At 42.4% G+C, this 22902-nt stretch overlaps 1 protein-coding gene across 2 annotated transcripts in view; it reads right to left on the bottom strand.

The window, feature by feature from the left end:
- SPEN (spen family transcriptional repressor) overlaps positions 1-22902 on the bottom strand; it is a gene marked incomplete at both ends in the record, with an annotated part of 83993 nt that overhangs the window by 41896 nt on the left and 19195 nt on the right. For both annotated transcript variants that reach the window (XM_080692274.1, XM_080692275.1), the window contains one exon: positions 19521-19997. In XM_080692274.1, coding sequence (XP_080548400.1) covers positions 19521-19997 — 477 coding nt within the window. The remainder of the gene's footprint in view (positions 1-19520; positions 19998-22902) is intronic.

The following is a 22902-nucleotide window of genomic DNA, read 5'->3' as shown; positions in this document are numbered from 1 at the left end:
TTCTTTTTATTTTTATTTTTTTCCCCAGGATGTGCTTTGGGGGCTGAGGACTGGGGTTGAACCAAGAGGCATTCTACCTCTGGGCTACACCCCAGCCCTATTGGTGGGGTACTGGGGGCTGACCCGAGGGCCATCCTACCTTCAAGCTACATCAGCACGCCTATTTTTTGAGACACAGTCTTGGTAAATTGATAAGACATGCCTCAAGATTGCCATCCTCCTGGTTCAGCCTCCCAAGTACTGGGATTATAGGCATGTGTCATCATGCCTGGCCCTATATTTTTTATATTTGTTTTCGTGTGTGTGTGTGTGTGTGTGTGTGTGTGTGTGTTACTGGAGGTAGAACCCAGGGGCTTTTCTACCTCCAGGCTATACTCCCAGACCTATTTTATACTTTATTTGGAAACAGGGTTTCACTAAGTTGCTGAGAGCCTCACTAAGTAGCGGAGGCTGGCTTCGAACCTGGGTGATCCTCCTGTCTCTGCGCTGGGATTACAAGCGTGCACCAACACGCCCGGCTTTACATTCGTTTTCTATATAACAATTATTAATAAGTTAATGGAATGTAGGATTCTCATAAAACAAATCAGGACGTCAGAATATTAACCATTTATTTCCTATAGCCATTTTGTTCATGGCACTATGTGAACATTTGGCTCTTACCTTTGAAAATGTCAAGACACTGGTATAGCCAGGCATGGTGACACACACCTGTAAGGCCAACCTCAGCAATTTAGCAAGACATGGTGACACACCCTGGGTAATCTTGTTTCAAAATAAAAATAAGTTAGGGCTCCAGGGTATAGCTCAGAGGTAAAACACCCCTAAGTTTGATCCCCAGTGCACCCTAGGGCACATGCGCACACACTCACACACAGGAAACAGGGTATACTAAGATTACTCTGGCTATATTTTTTTACTCAAGAGTATCATCCCAGCTGGGTGTTGTGGCATACGCTTGTAATCCCAGTACTTGGGAGGCTGAGACAGGAGGATCGCATAGGTTTGAAGCCAGCCTCAGCTACTTAGTGAGGCTCTCAGCAACTTAGTGAGACCCTGTTTCCAAGTAAAATATAGCCCAGAGGTAGAAAGCCCCTGGGTTCAATCCCAAGTAACACACACACACACACACACACACAGTACTGAGTGTATAGCTCAGAAGTAGAATGTCCCTGGGCCCTGGGTTCAATCCCCAGTACCAAAAAAATAAAAAATAAACAAAGGTCTGAGACTGTGGAGACTATGAAAATTTTTAAAAAGAGCTGGGGAGCCAGACATGGTGGCACACACCTTTAATCCCAGTACTTGGGATGCTGAGACAGGAGGATTGCAGGTTTGAGGAAGGTCTCAGCAAGTAGTAAGAATTTCATCAGCCTCGCGAGACCCTATCTCAAAATAAATTAAAAAATAGGGCTGAGGGTGTAACTAGCAGTGAAGAATTCCCTGGGCTCAATCACTAGTACCAAAAAGAGAGAAGAGAATAAAAAAGATATAATCTCAGGTGAGAGTTTTCCAGTAATCTTCCTGCCCATCAGGTAGCATTGTCATTACATTAATCTTGGGTTAAGGTCGAAAGTGTTCAAAAAATGGATTTTCCATCAGTGCTGAGCAATTCAAAAGGTGCCCTTTGGTCCTTGGTGCTTTCCTCAGGTGGAGATGGAGGCAGAGATCATCTGATTTACTGACTAGAATGTATCACCACACCAGGTAATATAATGTGTCTATCCCCCCCACCTTTTATTGTGTGTGTGTGGTGATGGGAATTGAATCCAGAGGTGATCTGCCTCTAAGCTATACTCCAACCCCTATTTTATTTTTTATTTGGAAACAGGTTATTGCTAAGTTAATGCACGCCTCAGTTAATTGCTGAGGGTGGCTTTGAACTATGATCCTCCTGTCTCGGCCTCCCAAGTACTGGGATTACTGGTATATTTTAGGATATCTGTAAGATCCGCTCAAATATAACTACATATCTGTATGATGCCAGATTTTCTTTACATACTTTACCCAAAAAACCTTAAACACAGTATGAATACAGAGTTAATTATGAGAATCTATCTTATTAAACCAGACATTAAAGAGATACTTTCAACAAGATAAAACAATGTCACTCTTCTCACTAACATTTTCATCTTACAAAGTATTCCTTTGGAGCTGAGGGTGCAGACCATTAGCAGACCGCTTGCCTAGCATGTGTATGACCTAGGGTTCAATCTTCAGTATCCCGCACACATACACATACACAAAGTTGGAGCTGGGGTCATATAGCTCAGTGCTTAGTATGCATGAGGCCCTGGGTTCAGCCCCAAAAAGACACCTCCAAATATTTAATCAAGTATTTTAAAAAATTAGTATCTTAAAGCCGGGCATGGTGGCACATGCTTGTAATCCCAATGCTTGGGAGGCTGAGACAGGAGATCACATAGGTTTGAAGCCAGCCTCAGCTACTGAATTCGGCTCTTACCAACTTAGTGAGACCCTGTTTCCAAATAAAGTATAAAATAGGTCTGGGAGTATAGCCTGGAGGTAGAAAAGTCCCTGGGTTCCACCCCCAGTACAACAAGAAGAAAAAAGAAAAAAATAAGAAAAAAATTGGTAGGCTGAGATAGGATGATTGCTGGTTGGAAGACAGCCTTGGCAAGTAGTGAGATGCTCATCAACCTACCAAGACTTTGTTTGAAGATAATAAAACAGGGCTGGGGTTTAGCTCGGAGGTACAATGCCTCTGGATTCAATCCAAATACCACAAATAAAATAAAATAGGGCTGGGGAGGGCATAGCTCAGAGGTAGAATGCCTCTGGGTTTAAACCCTAGTAGCACAAAAAATTAAAAATAATAAAATACATAAAAAGGGCAGAGAATGTGGCCCAATGGTGGAACACCCTTGGGTTCAATCCTCAGTACCATTTAAAAATATATATAATTCAACAACAAAAAAGCAACTTGATTCAAAAAGAGCAAAGAGCCAGGCGTGGTGGCGCATGCTTGTACTCCCAGCATTCAGAGGCTGAGACAGGAGGATCAGGGTTCGCGGCCAGCCTCAGCTACTTAGTGAAGCCCTCCACAACTTAGTGAGACCCTGTTTCAAAATAAAGAATAAAAAATAGGGCTGGGAATGTAGCCCAGAGGTAGAAAGTCCCTGGATTCCATCCCCAGTAGCCGAAAGGAAAAAAAAAAGTGAACAAAGGCTGGGCATGGTGGTGCACGCTTGTAATCCCAGCATTAGGGAGGCAGAGATGGGAGGATCACAGTTCACAGACAGCCTCAGCTACTTAGCAAGACCCTTTGCAACTCAGTGAAACCCTGTTTCAAAAATAAAAAGACTAAAAGAAATAGGGCTGGGGGTGTAGCTTGGAGGTACAATGCCCCTGGATTCTATCCTCAGTACTGCAAAAGAAAGAAAAGTACACAAAGGATATATGAATGGAGCCAGGCATGGTAGTCCACACCTGTCATCCCAAGAACTTGGGAGGATGAGACAAGAGGATTGCAGGTTCGTGGTCAGCCTCAGCTACTTAGTGAGGCCCTCTGAAACTTAGTGAGACCCTGCTTAAAAAATAAATAAATAAACTGGGCGTGGTGGCGCACGCTTGTAATCCCAGCATTCGGGAGGCTAAGACGGGAAGATCAGCTACTTAGTGAGGTACTTAGTGAGACTCTGTTTCAAAATAAAGAATAAAAAATAGGGCAGGGGGTGTAGCTCAGGTCAAATGCTCATGGGTTCTATTCCCAGACCCCCCCCCAAAAAAAGGGGGGGCTTACAAATTTTTGCTTCCTTATGGGTGTGGCAGCACATACCTATCATCTTAGAACTTGGGAGGCTGAGAGGAGGAATGCAGATTCGAGGACAACCTCGGCAATTTAGGGAGACCCTTGGTAACTTATTGAGACCCTTTGTCAATTTCTCAAAATAAAAAAGGGGTTAGAGATAGAACACCCCTGGGTTCAATCTCCAGTACCACCAAAATAAAATAAGCAACTTATTTTTGCTTCCAAGTCATAGATATATAATTTGGTTGGGCATTTTTAATTATAAAATTCATGTTTAGGATTCTAAGGTGATTTTGCATTGATTTTTGAAGCAATATCAAAATCTCTCACATCAAGATTAAATTAAAGCTGGGCGTGGTAGTGCAAGCTTGTAATCCCAGCATTTGGGAGGCTGAGGCAGGAGGATTGTGGTTCAAACAGCCTTAGCTACTTAGTAAGGTCCTTTGCAACTCAGTGAGACCCTGTTTCAAAAAAACAAATAAAAAATAGGGGGTGGAGCTCAGAGGTAGAATGCCCCGGGGTTCCATCCCCAGTACGCTCAAAAAAAAATTTAAATTAAAGTTGGATGTGGTGGCAGCACACACCTGTAATCCCAGTACTTGAAAGGCTGAGACCGGCCTCAGCCTAGAAGACCCTGTTTCAAAATAAAAAGTTAGTAGGGTGTACATCATAGGTAGAATGTCCCTGGGTTCAGCTCCCAGTACCAAAAATAAAAAGAGAGAGAATTAAAACCAACAAGATGCCGGGCGTGGTGGCGCACGCTTGTAATCCCAGCGCTTGGGAGGCCGAGACAGGAGGATCGCACAGGTTCGAAGCCAGCCTCAGCTACTTAGTGAGACCCTGTTTCCAAATAAAATATAAAATAGGTCTGGGAGTATAGCCCGGAGGTAGAAAGCTTCTGGGTTCCACCCCCAGTACCACCAAAAAAATAAATAAATAAAAATAAATAAATAAAACCCACAAGATACCAAGTTATCACTCTATCCCAAAAACTAATTTTAAATTTCTACTACCTAACAAACCAAAATCAGGCTCAATACAACTCAAAGAGAAAAATAAAAAGGGGGAGACTAACCTAACTAAAAGCAAAGTTCCTGGGGACCTGAGTGACAACTCCTTGACCCTGTTGTGATGTATGTAGGCAAGCAGAGGCAGCAAAAGGAGATGACAGACTTGGCTTGTAGCACATACAAGACAAGAAGTTCCTATTAAAGGGTTAATGATGAAAGATGTCCTGAAAACCAGCTTTCAGTCCGGGTGCTTACCCAGACAGCCTCACGTTGGCCACAACTGGAGGGCCGTACATCGGGGAAAGGCCCCACAGTCTGCCCGGGCACTCAGGGCACCCGCCCCCAAGCAGAGGGATGGGCACGAGCACTGACAAAAACAAGGAAGCCTTCAGAAGCGGCAGTTGGCCAGCTCAAACTGGAAAATTCCAGTTTAGGCTGGTTCAAATCACAAACAAGCAGTTCCAAGCTTCCCCCACAATACTCAGACATTGCTACCAGGATGATAAACAATACAAGGCACTTGAGTCTACCAGGTTCTCATTTCTCCAACCCAGGGCAGTTTCAACGTGGATGGCCTACTCACACATGGCCTTTCACTACTTAAAAAATTTTTTTTACTAAAATGCTGTACTTGACAGCACTACTGAAAAACTAAAAAGAAAGTCAACCTATTTATAGATCTCCATAATGAAAGCTAAGTCCACCAGAGCAATTAGTAAGCAGTACTTCCACTTTCCATACTACACACACTCAAAGGTGTGGGGAGAGCTAAAATGACCCCCAAAGGACAGAAGGTTTGTAGATTACTGCACAATAGCAAAGCAAACTCCACAGCAAATAAAAAAAGAATGTTTCAAAAACACCAGCTCTTCAGTGACCTCTGCAGTTTGCCACCTAAGTGCCACCCTTAAGTAACAGTGTGGAAAAACCATTTATTCCATGCTGCTTAGCAGTCCTAAAATTTGCAGTAAGCAAGAAATGAGCAAATGGTGCTTATTTTCAAAGTAAATAGGTACGTAAGACAAAAACAAGACTGTTTCTCCCTGCTGCTCTATTTTACCCAGCAACTCTTTTCCCTTTAAGTAGGGAAACTTTTTTTTTTTTTTTTTTTTTTTTTTTGCGGGACTGGGGATGAAACCCAGGGGCATTTGACCTCCGAGCTACACCCCCTGCCCTATTTTTTATTCTTTATTTTGAAACCAGGTCTCACTGAGTTGCAGGGCCTCACTAAGTAGCTGAGGCTGTCCGCGAAGTGTAAGTAGCTGAGGCTGTCTGCGAACCGTGATCCTCCAGGTCTCAGCCTCCCGAATGCTGGCATTACAAGAATGCTGGCATTACAAGCGTGCGCCACCACGCCCGGTGTGGGAAACTTTTTTAAAAATTTTAAAGGAGGCCGGGTGTGGTGGCGCACGCTTGTAATCCCAGCGCTTGGGAGGCAGAGACAGGAGGATCGGGCAGGTTCGAAGCGAGCTGCGCGCACTGGCTTAAGAGACCCTGTTTCCAAATAAAAATGTAAAAATAGGTCTGGGAGTGTAGCCCAGAGGTAGAAGGGCTTCCAGGAACCCCAGTACCACCAAAAAAAAAAAAAAAAAAAAAAAAAAAATTCAAAGGAGAGAAAATAATTATACAGTAAAAATATATATATGAATTGGATTTTACTGGATACATTCACAAGCAACAAATGCAAATTTCAGCAAAAGGACTTCATTTAACAGAAAATGAATACATTTTATTCATAACACTGATTTTCATCAAGACATTATCCCTTTTTATTCTTTTCTGTTCTGTGTGTGTGTGTGCGTGTGTGTGCGTGTGTGTGTGTGTGTGTGTGTTGGAGATTGAACGCAGAGGCATTCTAACTCCACACTACACCCCAGACTGATTTTTTTTATTTCTTATTTGGAAAAATGGTCTCACTAGGTTGCTAAGAGCCTCCCTAATTTGCAACGGCTGTCTTTGAACCCGGTATCTTCCTGTCTCAGCTTCTAAAGTACTGGGATTACAAATTGGAACCACCATTCCCGGCTACATTCTCTCTCTCTCTCTCTTTTTTTTTGGTACTGGGGGTAGAACCCAGGGGCTTTTCTACCTCAGGGCTATACTCCCAGACCTATTTTATACTTTATTTGGACAGAGTCTCACTAAGTTGCTAAGTTGCTGAGAGCCTTATAGCCAAGGCTGGGTTCAAACATGTACAGTCCTCCTGTCTCAACCTCCCAAGGACAGAGATTACAAGGGTGTGCCCACACACACCCACACCCAGCTCTACATTCTCTCTTTTGAGAGAATAAATTCAACTATGTAGGAAAAAAAAAAAAAGGCTGGGCATGGTGGCACACCTTGTAATTCCAGCATTTGGGAGGCTAAGACCAGAGAATTGTGGTTCGCAGAAAGCCTCAGCTATTTAGTGAGGCCCTTTGAAACTCAGTGAGATCCTGTTTCAAACTAAAGAATAAAAAATAGGGCTGGGGGTGTAGCTCAGAGATAGAATGCCCCTGGGTTCCAGCCCCAGTACAGCAATAAAAAGGAAGGAAGGGAGGGAGGGAGAAGCAAAAGAGCCAGGCATGGTGATGCATCTTGAAACCCCATACCTAGGAGGCTGAGACAAGGAGATTCTAGGCCAGACTCAGCAACTTAATGAGCCCACTGGCAACTTAGTGATACCCTGTTTTAAATTTTTAAAAATATTAAGCCAGGCATGGTGGTGCACGCTTGTAATCCCAACATTTGGGAGACTGAGACCAGAGGATCGCGGTTCACGGCCAGCCTCAGCTACTTAGTGAGGCCCTCTGCAACTCAGTGAGACCCTGTTTCAAAATAAAGAAAAAAGGCTGGGCGTGGTGGCGCATGCTTGTAATCCCCGCGCTTGGGAGGCAGAGACAGGAGGATCGCGCAGGTTCGAAGCCAGCCGCGCGCGCTGGTTTAGGAGACCCTGTTTCCAAAATGAAAATGTAAAAAATAGGTCTGGGAGTGTAGCCCGGAGGTAGAAGGGCTTCCAGGAACCCCAGTACCACCAAAAAAAATAAAATAAAATAAAAAATAAAAAATAAAGAAAAAAATCGGGCAAAGGGTATAGCTCGGAAAAAAAAAATAGGACTGGGTTTCTTACCCTGTTTCGAAATAAATGGAAAAAAAAAAAATAGGCCTAAAGGTATAGATCTGAGGTAAAATATCCCTGAATTCCTTCCCCAGTACCACATTAAAAAAAAAAAAAAAAAAGCCAGGCGTGGTGGCACACGCTTGTAATCACAGCATTTGGGAGGCTGAGACTGGAGGATCGCAGTTCGCAGACAGCCTCAGCTACTTAAGTGAGGCCCTCTGCAACTCAGTGAGACTTGGTTTCAAAATAAAGAATAAAAAATAGGGCAGGGGGTGTAGCTTGGAGGTTGAATGCCCCTGGGTTCTATCTCCAGACCCACAAAAAAAAAAAGAAGAAAGAAGAAGAGGAGGAGGAGGAAATAATTAGGTGTCTTTTTTTTTTTTTTTTTTTTTTGGTGTGTGTGTGTGTGTGTGTACACTGGGGATGGAACCCAGGGGCATTCTACCTCTGAGCTATACCCCTAGCCCTATTTTTTATTCTATATTTTGAAACAGGGTCTCACTGAGTTACAAAGTACCTAAGTAGCTAAGGCTGAGAACCAGGATCCTCCGGTCTCAACCTCCCAAATGCTGGGATTATAAACCTGTGCTTGCCACACCCAGCTACAAATTAGCTATTTGAAATGCAATATAACTAATGTGCTTAAACTTATATAAGAATGCAAATATTTGAATTCTAAATGAAAATAAGGGTCACAAGATAAATGAAATTCTTCCTGACCTGGGGGTTCAGGTCATTTGTATAGTATCTGCCTAGCACGTGCAGGGACCATGTGCATCCCCAGTACCATTAGGAAAAAACATATGCAGAGATTTTCTGCAAATAATACCATCAGAAACGTTTACCCCCCGCCTTTTTTTGTGGTACTGGGGGTAGAACCCAGGGGTTTTTCTACCTCCAGGCTACACTCCCAGACCTATTATATACTTTATTTGGAAACTGTCTCACTAAGTTGTTGAAAGCCTCACTAAGTAGCTGAGGCTGACTACAAACCTGTGCGATCCTCCTGTCTCAGCCTCCCAAGCACATTCGTCACCACGTCCAGCTCTTTATTTCCCCTTTCAATAAGAGGATTGCTCTAAATTGGGCATCGTGCCACAAGCCTGTAATCCCAGTACCTGGAAGGCCAAGACAGGAGGATTACAGGTTTTCTGACCAGGCTCAGCAAGACCTTGTTTCAAAATAAAAAAATAAAATAAAGCCAGGCGTGGTGGCGCACCCTTGTAATCCCCGCGCTTGGAAGGCAGAGACAGGAGGATCACGTGGGTTCTAAACCAGCTGTGCTCACTTAAGAGACCCTGTTTCCAAATAAAAAAAGTATAAAATAGGTCTGGGAGTGTAGCCCGGAGGTAGAAGGGTTTCCAGGAACCCCAGTACCACCATAAATAAATAAATTAATTAATTAATTAATTAATTAATTGAGGCTGGAGGTATAGCTCAAAGGTAGACAGAATACCCCTGGGTTCAATCTCCAGTACCAAATTGTGTGTGTGTGTGTGTGTGTGTGTGTGTGTGTGTGTGTGTGTTGATGGTGGGGAGGGAACCCGGGGAGCATGGTACCTCTGAGCTACACCCCCAGTCCTATTTTTTATTCTTTATTTTGAAACAGGGTCTGAGTTGCAAAGAGCCTCACTAAATAGCTGAGGCTGTCAACGAACCGTGATCCTCCTGTCTCAGCCTCCCAAATGCTGGGATTACAAGCGTGCGCCACCACACCTGGCTCCCAGTACCAAATTTTAAAAAGGAAAAAAAGTCCATCTCAAATGTGTTTTTCATTAGAAGCATTAAAATTCTAGTCACTTAGAAAAAATAAAAGTCAGCAGGCCTGGGCGTGGTGGCGCACGCTTATAATCCCAGCATTCAGGAGGCTGGGACTGGAGGAAACTCGGTTTGCGGACAGCCTCAGCTACTTAGTGAGGCCCTCCAAACTTTGTGAGACCCTGTTTCAAAATAAAGAATAAAAATATAGGGCAAGGGGTGTAGCTCGGAGGCCAAATACCCCTGGGTCCCATCCCCAGACCCACCAAAAAAAAAAAGTCAGCCAGGCATGGTAGCACATGCTTGCAATCCCAGTATTTGGAAGGCTGAGACAGGAGAATTCAGGTTCAAAGCCAGCCTCAGCTACTTAGTGAGGCTCTCAGCAACTTAGTGAGACCCTGTTTCCAAATAAAATATAAAATGGGTCTGGGAGTATAGCCCGGAGGTAGAAAGCCTCTGGGTTCCACCTCCAGTACCACCAAAAAATAAATAAAGTCTATATCTAACATTCTTCACTTGAACCAAGAGGTTCAGGGAAAAGGATTGACCAAAGACCCAAGAAAGGGAAGGGGGTAACTTTGGCAAAGCTACAAAAATGCACCTAGCCAGAGACACCAAGATAATTTATTTGCATGTTAACTCTAGTTATACATGTAGAATTTCTGTTGTAGATTAGTAATAGTCACTTTTTTGTGTGTGTGGTACTGGGGATGGAACCCTGGGGCACTCTACCTCCGAGCTATACCCCAGCCCTATTTTTTATCCTTTATTTTGAAACAGGATCTCAGTGACTTGCAAAGGGCAATCTGTGAACCTGAATCCTCCTGTCTCGGCCTCCCAAATGCTGGGATTACAAGTGTGTGCCACCACGCCCAGCTCATAGTCACTGTTTAATCCAAACTGGCTCTATTTGGAGGATTTCATAAAACCTGCCACTGAGCAGTCTTAATTCATAAATTTGGTACACCAAAAAAGTTAGTATTTGCCAAGTACAGTGCACACGCCCATAATCTCAGTACTTAGAAGGTTGATACAGCAGTACTGCAGATTTGAAACCCACCTCAGCAATTTAGCAAGACTCTCAGAAATCTAGGGAGCCGGGCGCGGTGGTGTACGCTTGTAATCCCAGCACTTGGGAGGCTGAAACAGGAGGATCGCACAGGTTCGAAGCCAGCCTCAGCCACTGAGTGAGGCTCTCAGCAACTTAGTGAGACCCTATTTCCAATTGAAATATAAAATAGAGTCGGGTATGGTGGCGCACACTTGTCATCCCAGCATTTGGGAGGCTGAGACGGGAGGATTGCGGTTCACAGACAGCCTCAGCTACTTAGTGAGGCCCTTTGCAACTCAGTGAGACCCTGTTTCAAAATAAAGAATCAAAAATAGGGCAGGGAGTCTAGCACGGAGGTAAAATGCCTCTGGGTTCCATCCTCAGACCCGCAAAAAAAAAAAAAAAAAAAAAAAAAAAAAAATATATATATATATATATATATATATATATATATATATATATATATAAAATAGGTTTGGGAGTGTAGCCCAGAGATAGGAAGTCCCCTGTGTTCCATCTCCAGTACCACAAAAAAAAAAAAGAAAAAAAAGAAAAAGAAAATATAAACACCCTTTCAATAAAGAAGGGGAGGGGTGCTGCCATGTAACTCCAAGGTAGAACATACCAAGTTCAATTCTCAGTACCATTTTGTGTGTGGGGGGGGGGGGGGATACTGGGGTTTCTGGAAGCCCTCCTACCTCTGGGCTACACTCCCAGACCTATTTTATACATTTTTTTAAATTTGGAAACAGGGTCTCTTAAGCCAGAGCGGCTGGCTTCGAACCTGCGCCATCCTCCTGTCTCCGCCTCCCAAGCGCGGGGATTACAAGCGTGCGCCACCACACCCGGCTAATTTCTTTCTTTTCTTTTTCTTTTCTTTCTTTCTTTCTTTTTTTTTTTTTTTTTTTTGTGTGTGTGTGTGTGTGTGTGTCTGGAACCCAGGGGCATTCGACCTCTGAGCTACACACCTTGCCCTATTTTTTATTCTTTATTGAAACCAGGTCTCACTGAGTTGCAGAGGGCTTCACTAAGTAGCTGAGGCTGTCCTTGAACCGCAATCCTCTGGTCTCAGCCTCCGGAATGCTGGGATTACAAACTGGGATTACAAGCGTGCTTCACCACGCCCGGCTCCTTTACTTTCAAAGTAGCAATAAATATAAGCCCAATTTTGAGTTGTTTGGTTTGTCTTTGTTTTTGTGGTACTAGGAATTGAACCCAGCCTACACCCCCAACCCTATTTTCTTTTTTGAAGGGGAGTAAAAGGTTTATTGGAAGCAGCAGGGAATAAGGAAGATGGCTGAACACCCCAAAGGGGCTGTCGGGTCTCTGATGTCCAGCCGCTGCCTTCAGGACATTACTTGGGAGTAGCCCAAGCCTAATGCCTTCAACTGCAGGCGGCCTTCTTCCAGAGTCCACACGATCTGCCACAAGGGAATAGGAAAAGAGGCAGAACACCACTCGGGCTGTCGGGTCTCTGATGTCCAGTAGTTGCCTTTAGGTCACTACCCGAGTGTTGCCCGAGCTAAGTGCCCTCAGTTGCAAACTACTTTCTCCCAGAGTCCACATGATCTGCCAGAAAAGAGGAGTAGGTCACCCCTAGGGACCCTGGTCAGCCTTGATGTCCAGCAGAGGCCTTCAGGTCACGACCCGAGAGCAGCCCGAGCCACGTGCCCTCAATTGCACTCTGCCTTCTCTCAGGGCTAACACGACCTGCGAGAGAGAGAACAGCTCCCCAAAAGGGAAGGGGGGTCCCGAGAGGGAACCCCCCCAACCCTATTTTTTAGTCTTTATTTTGAAACAAGGTCTCACTAAGTTGCAGAGGGTCTCACTAAGTTGCAAAGAGCCTAAGTATCCGTGGTTGGCCTCAAACCTGTGATCCTCCTGTCTCAGCCTCCCAGGTACTGGGATTACAAGTGTGGACGACCACAACCTGGCTCAAATTTGAGATATCTACAACTGTAATAACACACTTAACATTAAAGTACATTAAAATTAACCCTGGAAACAAAAACAACCTGTGAGGTTACTATAATTTGTTAATATTATAGTGTTTTGTCTGGCTACTTTTAGAATAGAAGACAATGTTTTAGTTTTAGTTACAGGTCAAAGATGTAAGATTTTCTCAAATCTAAATTCAGGGGGACACCACCACCAGCAGCTACTTCTATTCTCTTTAACTATGATCAAACAACTGGGAAACAGAGATTAGCCAAAATTACTTTTTTTTTTTTTTGGTGGGTCTGGGGATGGAATTCAGAGGCATTCACCTCCGAGCTACACCCAGCCCTATTTTTTATTCTTTATTTTGAAACCGGGTCTCACTGAGTTGCAGAGGGCCTCACTAAGTAGCTGAGGCTGACTGCCAACCAGGATCCTCAGTCTCAGCCTCCGGAATGCTGTGATTACAAGCGTGCGCCACCACGCCCGGCTCCAAAATTACTTTAAGATATTAAAAATGTGTATGAAGTTACTCAGTTGCAACAAATACTACAATTTTTTTAGCCTCTATTAAAAGAAAATTCTTCCTACCTGAGAGGAAAATATCCAATAATAGGAAACTAATGTTCACTCAACTCCAAAAACTTTTTAAATAAGTGCTTTGTGGAATTCAATGCATTTAAAATGTTCTGTTGAAAGGAAAAGTGACTCATTAAATGGCCGTGAAAGACAAGGAAAGAGACCTACAGCAGCATGGGAGCAGCACATGGGAAAGTTTATAGCATGAAGCCCCAGTTCTCACCAGTTAAATGCTATTAATAGTTGTACAGAAACAGTAGGTGTGTCATTTATAGGACTTCACAACCAGGCTGCCACTAATCCCATGTTTACTCACTGGAAATGAACTGCTGGGAATCTGTTCCCAGCGAACAGATAAGGAGGATGGAGGGTGGTTAAGTTCCCAGCCAGTCATGGTAACAGAAGAGAAACTTGTTCCTATGAGTATAACTAAGCTATATTTTATCCAGTATATAAGTGTTGATTTTAAACAACTTTAAAGAACAGTTAGGAACATCACAGTTTTTTAAGAATTACAAAAAAAGAGCTTATTTAAACATTATAAATTATGTAACATTTCAATATATTACATTCTGTGCTTAGAGAGGAAAAGAGGACATCTGATAAAAGGGAAGTTGATCCCAGGGATAACATATGTTCTGAGTACCAAAGGACTTTATTTCTGTGAGCATGTTCCAATAAAAACTTACTGGCTATCCGGGCATGGTGGCGCACGCTTGTAATCCCCGCGCTTGGGAGGCTGAGACAGGAGGATCGCAAAGGTTCGAAGCCAGCCTCAGCTACTTGGTGAGGCTATCAGCAACTGAGTGAGACCCTGTTTCCAAATAAAGTATAAAATAGGTCTGGGAATGTAGCCCGGAGGTAGAAAGCCTCTGGGTTCCACCCCCAGTACCCCCCACACACACAAACTTATTGGCTAATTTTTTTCACTTATCTACATCAATTCTGCTTTATTTTTGTGTTAACTAAAAATTGTATCTAAGTCTTTGAACTGTTTTTAGACAAGTGCTCTGAGAGAGGCAATACACTGGGTTCTGTAGTATACACAAAGACCACTTGGTCCTACCTTTTTTTCTTCAACACTAGGGATGGAACCCAGGGGCAGTCTACCTCCGAGCTACACCCCAGCCCTATTTTTTATTCTTTTTATTTTGAAACAGGGTCTTGCTGAGTTGCAAAGGGCCTAAGTAGGTGACACGGCCTACAAACTGCGATTCTCTGGTCCCAGTCTCCCAAATGCTGGGATTACAAGCACGCGCCACCATTCCTGGCTTCCTATTCTTATAAAACAGTAAACGCCCATCGTTCAGTCAATCTCCAAAAAGCTAGTCTGCTTTCCATAAATCAGCATAATCTCTCCCACCTGTCCCAAACTGGCACTCTCACGAGCCAAGTTTTCCTTCACCAAAGTACCAAAATAGATTTCTAACCATTATCTCTGCCTTTCTACTGTCTCTGGTTGCCTCCTAAAGCACAGATCTCAAACAAGCTCTTTCTCATCCAAGGCTTAACTCTGCATATAGAATCAGACTCCTCCTCTCCACATTTAACATGGCTAAACTATTCGAAATATCTCCTGGCCTCAAAATATTTTTCTGCTCACTTCTCTCTCTTCAGATTGTTAATTTTGCCCACAACATTGCCCATCTAGCCCAACATATCCTTCACTGACCAACCAAGTGCTACTTCTCAGGTCTCCCTAGTAGTCTAAATAATTATTTCTGTTCTCTCACTGTTTCATGTATTAATACAAAGGCCATCATGTATTAATACAAATTTGTCACATCAAAAAAATATGTATTAATACAAATTCTAGTAAAACTAGAAAGAATTCAGCAAACTAATGAATGAAGTTAAGGTAACAAAATGAAAGCCATTTGTGTATAATTGAAATATGTTAGCTCTGGAAAATATGACATGAAAAAGAAAGCCAATAACCTAAATAAATGTACTATAATTACTGTTAGGAAAAATAATATTTTAACAGAAGAAAAAGCCTACACAGACACAGGAAAGGGAGAATCTGTTAGGTTCTTTCCCAGACCCTGAAGAAGTTTTCATCAACCAGATTTAGTTATCTTACCTCCTTGTCAGATAGGATCCAACAGTAAAACCAAAAGGAAGGAGCACACAAGGAGCTCAAGCTAGAGCCCGGAGGAAAAATTCTAGGTTTTTAAATACTGACAATAACTTAAATTTTAAGCCCTGTGCAAGGCAAACTGAACTTGCCAGCTGGTCAAATGCGGCCTTCCGAGCTTCATGGTTCTTGCATCCTTGATGGAGTATTCAACAGTCCTGCTCACCACTTTTTACTGTAACTTAGTTTCTGCATACATTTTCTTTTCTTTTTTTCTTTTTCTCTTTTTTTTTTTTTTTTTGTGGTACTGGGGCTGGAACCCAGGGGCATTCTATCTCCAAGCTACACCCCCCAGCCCTATTTTTTATTCTCTATTTTGAAACAGGGTCTCACTGAGTTGCAAAAGGCCTCACTAAGTAGCTGAGGCTGGCCACGAACCGCTAAGGCTGTCTCGGCCTCCCAGCTTCTGGGATTACAAGTGTGCGCCACCACGCCGGCTTCTGCGTACATTTTCTAAGTGGCTCCTGCCCTTGTGGCAGTTAACTGTAAATATTCAGAAACACAGACCTCCTTCCTCCTGCTCCGCTCCCCATTACATGAGCAGGGATTGGCTCCAGTGAATTGATCAGACTGCCTCTGGGTTTAAGCTTTAAAGTCAGCTCTAAATCCTGAGGGCCAGACCCCAAAACATCCTAATTCCCCAAAGCATAATGCCACCCTGAAGGTTTTGGACTATTGATTCTCCTCTGACGTCAACAATCCCAACATAGATTGTATTTTCATTAAGTTTAGATCCAGTGGAATGTAGTGGCATTCCTTTAATGAGACAGGTTTGGGGGAAATGACTAGAATGGTTGTAGTAATTCTATGTAGGAGAAAACAAAACGCAGGATTTCCTCATCAGTTTAGAGTTAAAATGAATTTCACCAGCCATTTATCAGAATAATAAACCAAATGAAGTAGAGTCAGGGTTTCAGCCATATTAGAGCTGCAAAAGTAGAGTCAGAAGCTAACTTCCCGGGGTTTGTTGTTGTTGCTGTTCTTGGTTTTTTTTTGTGTGTGTGTGTGGTACTGAGTAATTGAACCCAGGGGCATTCTACCTCCAAACTACACCACCAGCCCTATTTTTATTATTTATTTTGAAACAGGATCTAAGTTGCATAGGGCCTCACTAAACAGCTGAGGCTGGCCACAAACCTGTAATCCTCCTGTCTCAACCTACCAAGTACTGGGAAATACAAGCTTGTGCCACCACACCCAGCTACTTTCTTTTTTTTTTTTTTTAATACATATATATCTTATTTGGAAACAGGGTCTTCACTAAGTTGCTGAGAGCCTTACTTACTAAGTAGCTGAGGCTGGCTTTGAACCTGCACAATCCTCCTGTCTCAGCCTCCCAAGCGCGGGGGGATTAAAGCGAGCGCCAGCACACCCAGCTTCCCAGCTACTTTCTTGACTTTCTAAACTAAGTGCTTGTTTCGTCTTAATATACAACATCTTCCCAAATATATGAACTATATAGCTAGATAGGCAGATAGAAGTTAAAAAAAAAAAAAAGTGTTTCCTTTTTTGGTACTAGAAATTGAACCTAGGCGCACTGCACCTCTGAGCTATATCCCCCAGCACTTTTTTTTTTTAATTTTTGAAACAGAGTCTCACACACTCACACTAAGTTGCTGCAAAATTGCTGAGGCTGGCTTCAAACCTGTAATCCTCTGTCTCATCCTCTCATGTCTATACTGGAGGTATAGGCATGCAACACTGCAAGCAGCTCCATTTATTATTTTCAATTAGGAAATTTAGGAAGCCTTAAAAACAGCCATTACCGTTATCATTTCCTCTTCTTTAATCTAAACAGGGAATACTAACAGAAAAATAATCTGGGTCTTTTAATCAGGCCCAAGCAGTTAGTTGTACCCTAAAAACATAAAATTTACATCACTTAATTTTTTTTTTTTTTTTTTTTTTTTTTTTTGTGGTACTGAGGATGGAACCCAGGGACATTCTACCTCCGAGCTGCACCCCCAGCCCTATTATTTTATTCCTTATTTTGAAACAGGGTCTCACTGAGTTGCTGAGGCTGTCCTTGAACTACCATCCTCCTCCAAATTTTTACTTTGTATGTGTGTGTGGCACTGGCGATCAAACCCAGGGGCATCCTACCTCGAAGCTACACCCCCAGCCCTATTTTATTTTACTTTATTTTTTATTGTGAAACAGGATCTAAGTTGTAGAGGGCCTTGCAACTGCTGAGAATGGCTGTGAACCTGTGATCCTATCTCAGCCTTCCAAGTCCTGAGATTTCAAACATGTGCCACCACACCAGGTTTATACAAACTAAATTTTAAAGTAGGGTATTTATGATTAATAACCTGAATGAAAATAAAGGGAAATGGGCATATGCCTAAAGCCTACCAGCATCTGCAGTAGTAAGAACAACCAGCAGCTGGATTGATGTCTCACCCCTGTAATATAGTACTGGGAAACTGAGACAAGAGGATCAGTCTCAAGGCCAGCTTCAGCAATTCAGCAAGACCCTGTTTCTTTCTTTTTTTTCTTTTTTTGTAGTACGGAGGATAGAACCCAGGAGCATCCTGCCTCTGAGCTCCACTCCCAGTCTAATTTTTTTATTCTTTATTTTGAAACAGGGTCTCATTAAGTTGTGGCGGGCTGGCCACAAACCACAATCCCCCGTCTCAGCCTCCCAAGTACTAGGATTACAAGTGTGCACTACCACACCTTACTCAAGACCCTGTTTGAAAATAAAAAAACAAAATGCCTGGGTGTGTAAGGTGAAAATGTTCCTGCGTTCAATCCTGGGCACGACAACAAAAAAAATTAGCTAAAATGTGTTCATAAATTGACTAAGTCACTGATAATATATTTTACAACACAAATTTAACAGGATAACTCATAGTTTTTTGTTGTTGTTGTTTTGTTTTTTTGGTGGTACTGGGGTTGTTCCTGGAAACCCTTCTACCTCCAGGCTACACACCCAGACCAATTTTATACTTTTTATTTGTAAACAGGGTCTCTTAAGCCAGCACAGCTGACTTCGAACCTGCGCGATGCTCCTGTCTCCATGTCCTAAGCGCAGGGATTACAAGTGTGCGCCACCACGTCCAGCTTATAGTTTTTGTTTGTTTGTTTTTGCGGCACTGAGAATGGACCCCAGAGGCATTCTACCTCCAAACTACACCCCAGCCATATTTTTTCTTCATTTGGAAACAGGGTTTCTCTGAGTTGCAAAGGGCTCACTATGTAGCTGAGGCAATCCTCCTGTCTCAGCCTTCCAAATGCTGAGATTATAAGCATGCGGACAACTTTTATAAATCTTCAACCAAATCATGATATACAAGTTAACACAACACACCTAAAAAATTTTAGTATGTGTGCTGCCGAAGTGAGCACCACCTACAAAATTAAAACATCAAAAATGGACTTTTTTTTTTTTTTTTTTTGCGATACTGGTGATAGAACCCAGGGGCATTCTACCTCAGAGATACATCCTAGCCCTATTTTTTATCCTTTTTATTTTCTTTTGTTTTGGTATTGGGGATGGAACCCAGGGGCATTCTACCTCTGAGCTATACCCCAGCCCTATTTTTTATTCTTTATTTTCAAACAAGCTATCACAAAGTTGCACAGGGCCTCACTAAGAAGCTGAAGCTGTCTGTAAACTGTGCTCCTCCTGTCTCAGCCGCCCAAGTTCTGGGATTACAAGCCTGTACCCACGCCCTGCTGATATGCCACATACTTAGTGTTATAAGGCTTGCTTTACACAAATTAAGTCATCATTTCTCTCTCTTTTCTTTCTTTTTCTTTTTTCTTTTTTTTTGTACCAGAGATCGAACTCAGGGGCATTCTACTTCGGAGCTACACCCTCAGTCCTATTTTTTATTCTTTATTTTGAAACCGTCTCACTAAATTGCAGAGGGCCTCACTTAATAGCTGAGGCTGGCTGCGAACCTGTGATCCTCCTGTCTCAGCCTCCCGAGTACTGGGATTACAAGCGTTCACCACCACACCAGGCATCTTGAAGATAAAACATTTTCAAATTATCAGTACCTTCTGGTTAATTCACTGGCCATACGTTAATCAAAATTTCTTTACTCATTACATACATGATCCAAGATTCTGTTTTATAAAAAATTACTATGCTAAAAACCATCACCATTGATCATTGAGAATTTACTTAGCAGCTTGTCTATTATAACAAAAGGCTGTTAACCTACCTGTCACTGCTGGTACTACTGCTGCTGCTGATTGAATCACTACTGGAGGATCTGCTCCTAGAGCCGCTGCCGCTAGGGGATCTGGTGGGTCTAGACGCTTGGCTAGCCAGTCTCTGAGGAGACTGGGTCCTAGACTGGGACGAATGTGGAGAGCGACTCCTGCTGTGCTGGTAATTCCGCTCTGGCCTTCTGCCTCGTACCTCCCGGGTAATATCATCCCTGTAGATATCCCTGTGTACCACACTGGGCAGTGTAAACTGCTCCCGAGCCCTAGGTTCGTATCGGGGGTCATGAGCATCAAAGCGGTTTGGACTTCGACTCCGAGAAGTGTAATAGAGCCCGTGTTGTAAAGTTCGCTCTCGAGGATCTCTATAGTAATCCTGATCATAATGTCTTGTCCGATCAAATGCTCCCGTCCCCCGTTCATGGTGTCCATAGGCACTATGTTCATAAGCACGCTCCCTGTTATCTGAAGCCCTGCATTTAGGAGGGGGAAAAAATTTAATCAGAAAGGAGCAAGCAAAACTAAAAGCAAGTCATGCAAACATTCACTTCAGAATTCTTTGTCTTTGCAACTGCTTATTTTTTAAACACCATTAACCTACTTAGTAAGCAAACACTACCAAGCTTAACATTTTATTTGACTTCAAAAATTATTTTCACAGCTGAGCAATCATTATAATAATTATATATTGGGCTTTCATGACTAGTGTTCTGCAGGTCAGTTGCTCAAATTTATTAGGGATTTTCTGACTTGTATACTGAAATTTAAGTATACTGGGAAGAGACCATTGTTTTTATAATAAGGTTTTTTACACTTTCATCTCATTAAATATATACTATACCGTCGTTACTTGCAGATGTATTTAAGGCCATATCTGCGCACTGCATTCAAACACAAACGTGAAAGCCCTGCTGCAGTGCACATTATGCAGTCAGAAGAGCTTTCAGGAAAAATCTTAAGTACAACTTGTTCTTGTTCTTTTTCTGCACTGCTGGGGACTAAACCCAGGCCCGTGCACGTGACAGGCAAGTGCTCTGTCACTGAGTTACATTCCTAGCCCTTCACAAACTGGTGACTGCTTGGATAATAGTAAAAATTACTAGACTACATAAATTGCCCAAACAATTGTATTTAACAATCTTACAATATCAAAACACTGGGTCATCACATGCTATTCTATGCAAATTTATGAGTAAAAGTTATTTTATCTCCTTGTACTATCAAATTCCACATCATTTTTAAAGGTCTATGTCATCATTCCATTTAATATATGTACTGAATGACTAAAGGAAATACCTTCTCTTAGCTTTAGATACTCAGGTTCCTCTGATGAACTCAGGCACTGACGGCTATGTTTCTTTGTTCTGAGAGCTGAGGATCAAGCTCGGGCCTGCACGACAGGCAAACGCTCTGACACTGAGCCGCGTCCCCAGCTCTCTTAAGAAACTTTTAGTAGGATGTGAATATTTGTCAACCAAGGAATACAAAAAGTATTGCGTGTACAATTATATACATGCAATTATGAATTAAGAACTAATTCTACTCCCACAGAAATTTTCTTTTTTTTTTTTTTCTTTTTTTTTAAATGGTACTGGGAATGGCACCCAGGGGCGTTCTACCTCCAAGCAACACCTCCAGGCCTATTTTATATTTTATTTGAAAACAGGGTCTCACTAAGTTGCTGAGAGCCTCACTAAGCTGCTGAGGCTGGCTTCAAGCTTGGATCCTCCTGTCTCAGCCTCCCAAGTACTGGGATTATAAGCGTGCGCCACCACGCCCGGCCCCACAAGCAATTTTAAGTTCTCGATTTTTCTGAAAACTAGAACTTTTAGAAACTCAAAGACCAATTCATTTGAGATTTCCTTCAACCTCATTTTTAGATCAACTATCAAAAAGAACTAAAGGAATCAAGAGATAATCAGAATCTCAATAAAGGATATTTGGCAAATTTTTGTTGCAAATAATGCTATTTTCCAAGTACATTCCTAGACTCCAAAATCTCTCCACTAATATTCACTTTCACTCCAACTTCACTTAGCAGCAATGCCCTTTTCTAGTCTATTTTTGCTGCTATTACAAAAAGCAATTGACATGGCCAAAAAGTGTCTATAATTTCCTTCTTAAATTATTAAATGACTTTCTCCTTTTTTATTTGCTGCAATTCTAAAATTTGGATATTCCAAACCTCCTAGCAAGGTTTCCTTTGAGAAAGGAGAAAATCCAATAGTTTATTTAGCACCCTATCAAATGTTAAGCAATTTTGAAAGCCATTATTAATCATGTAACAGAAGCAATAGGCAAAAGTTCTAGAATTGCTGCTATGGTTGATTTTTTTAAAAATATGCAAAGTTCTTATCTATTAGGAAGATAACAGAAGGCAGGCACAAGAGCTAGCAGAGCTGAAATCTAATGGCTATTTTTTGATTCATCTATTAGTACTAAATACTTCTAGAGTTAGTGGGAAAAAAAGAGAGTTTGACTTGGGTTAGGAGAGGGGCTAATATACACAGGTCAGGACATACCAACCTTTTCCAACTGTGGAAACACGACCCATAATCCCAATTAAATCTAGGGAGAGAATTGTGAACATAACTTCCCCAATTTTGGCCCCTCTTATGGGGGTAATCCACCTTCTTAATGGGCAAGGGTGTCAAATGATATTTAGATGAACCACAAGGAAAAAAAATAGTGACCAGACAAAATAATTCCACGGGAAGCAAGTAGTCCCAGACAGACTGTAACTCTCAAACCCCCAGACTTCTTTCTTGAGAGAGGAGACAAGTGTAAATTGATCCACATTCATAAAATCTCCAGCCCTAAGTAAGAATCAGGCAGCAGGCAGCAGGGGAAAGATCCTCTGCAATTCCAACGAACGAGGAAGGCATAGCTTCCCCAACTGTTCACTTTTGTAGCATCCAGCCCAGTCAATTTTGATTGCGGTATCCACAACTGATCGTCACCCTGTGTTCAGAGCTAAAGTCCTTTTAATTGGATAGCAACTTGCTTAAGAAAGGCCATAGTAATCCTCTTCCCCGGGGCTAATGGAGTCTTGGAGAGCATGATGACATCCCATACATTCCAGCAATTCGAAAAGAATGGCTATATTCCAGGATTTATGAATGTCCTCAATTTCCCCCCATTCCATCAGGAGTGTAATTCCAACAGAGAAACTGTGTAGATCCAAAATGAGAAAATCAAGCCTTGCCTTCAACTCTTCTTCATCCACGTACAGGTCTCCATGTCAGGGTATTGTTTGTAGAATCCACATGGTTGAATCACCATGGTCAGCTAGACTTTTTGTGACAATCCAATTTGTACACGTTGCATTGTAAAAACCAAGCAGCAGACAGGAACTTCTAAAAGAATCTGTAGGCTCAA

The sequence above is a fragment of the Muscardinus avellanarius genome (genome assembly GCF_963383645.1).
Source record: "Muscardinus avellanarius genome assembly, chromosome: 3".
NCBI lineage: Eukaryota > Metazoa > Chordata > Mammalia > Rodentia > Gliridae > Muscardinus > Muscardinus avellanarius.
This window is presented reverse-complemented; position numbering and strand designations above follow the sequence as displayed.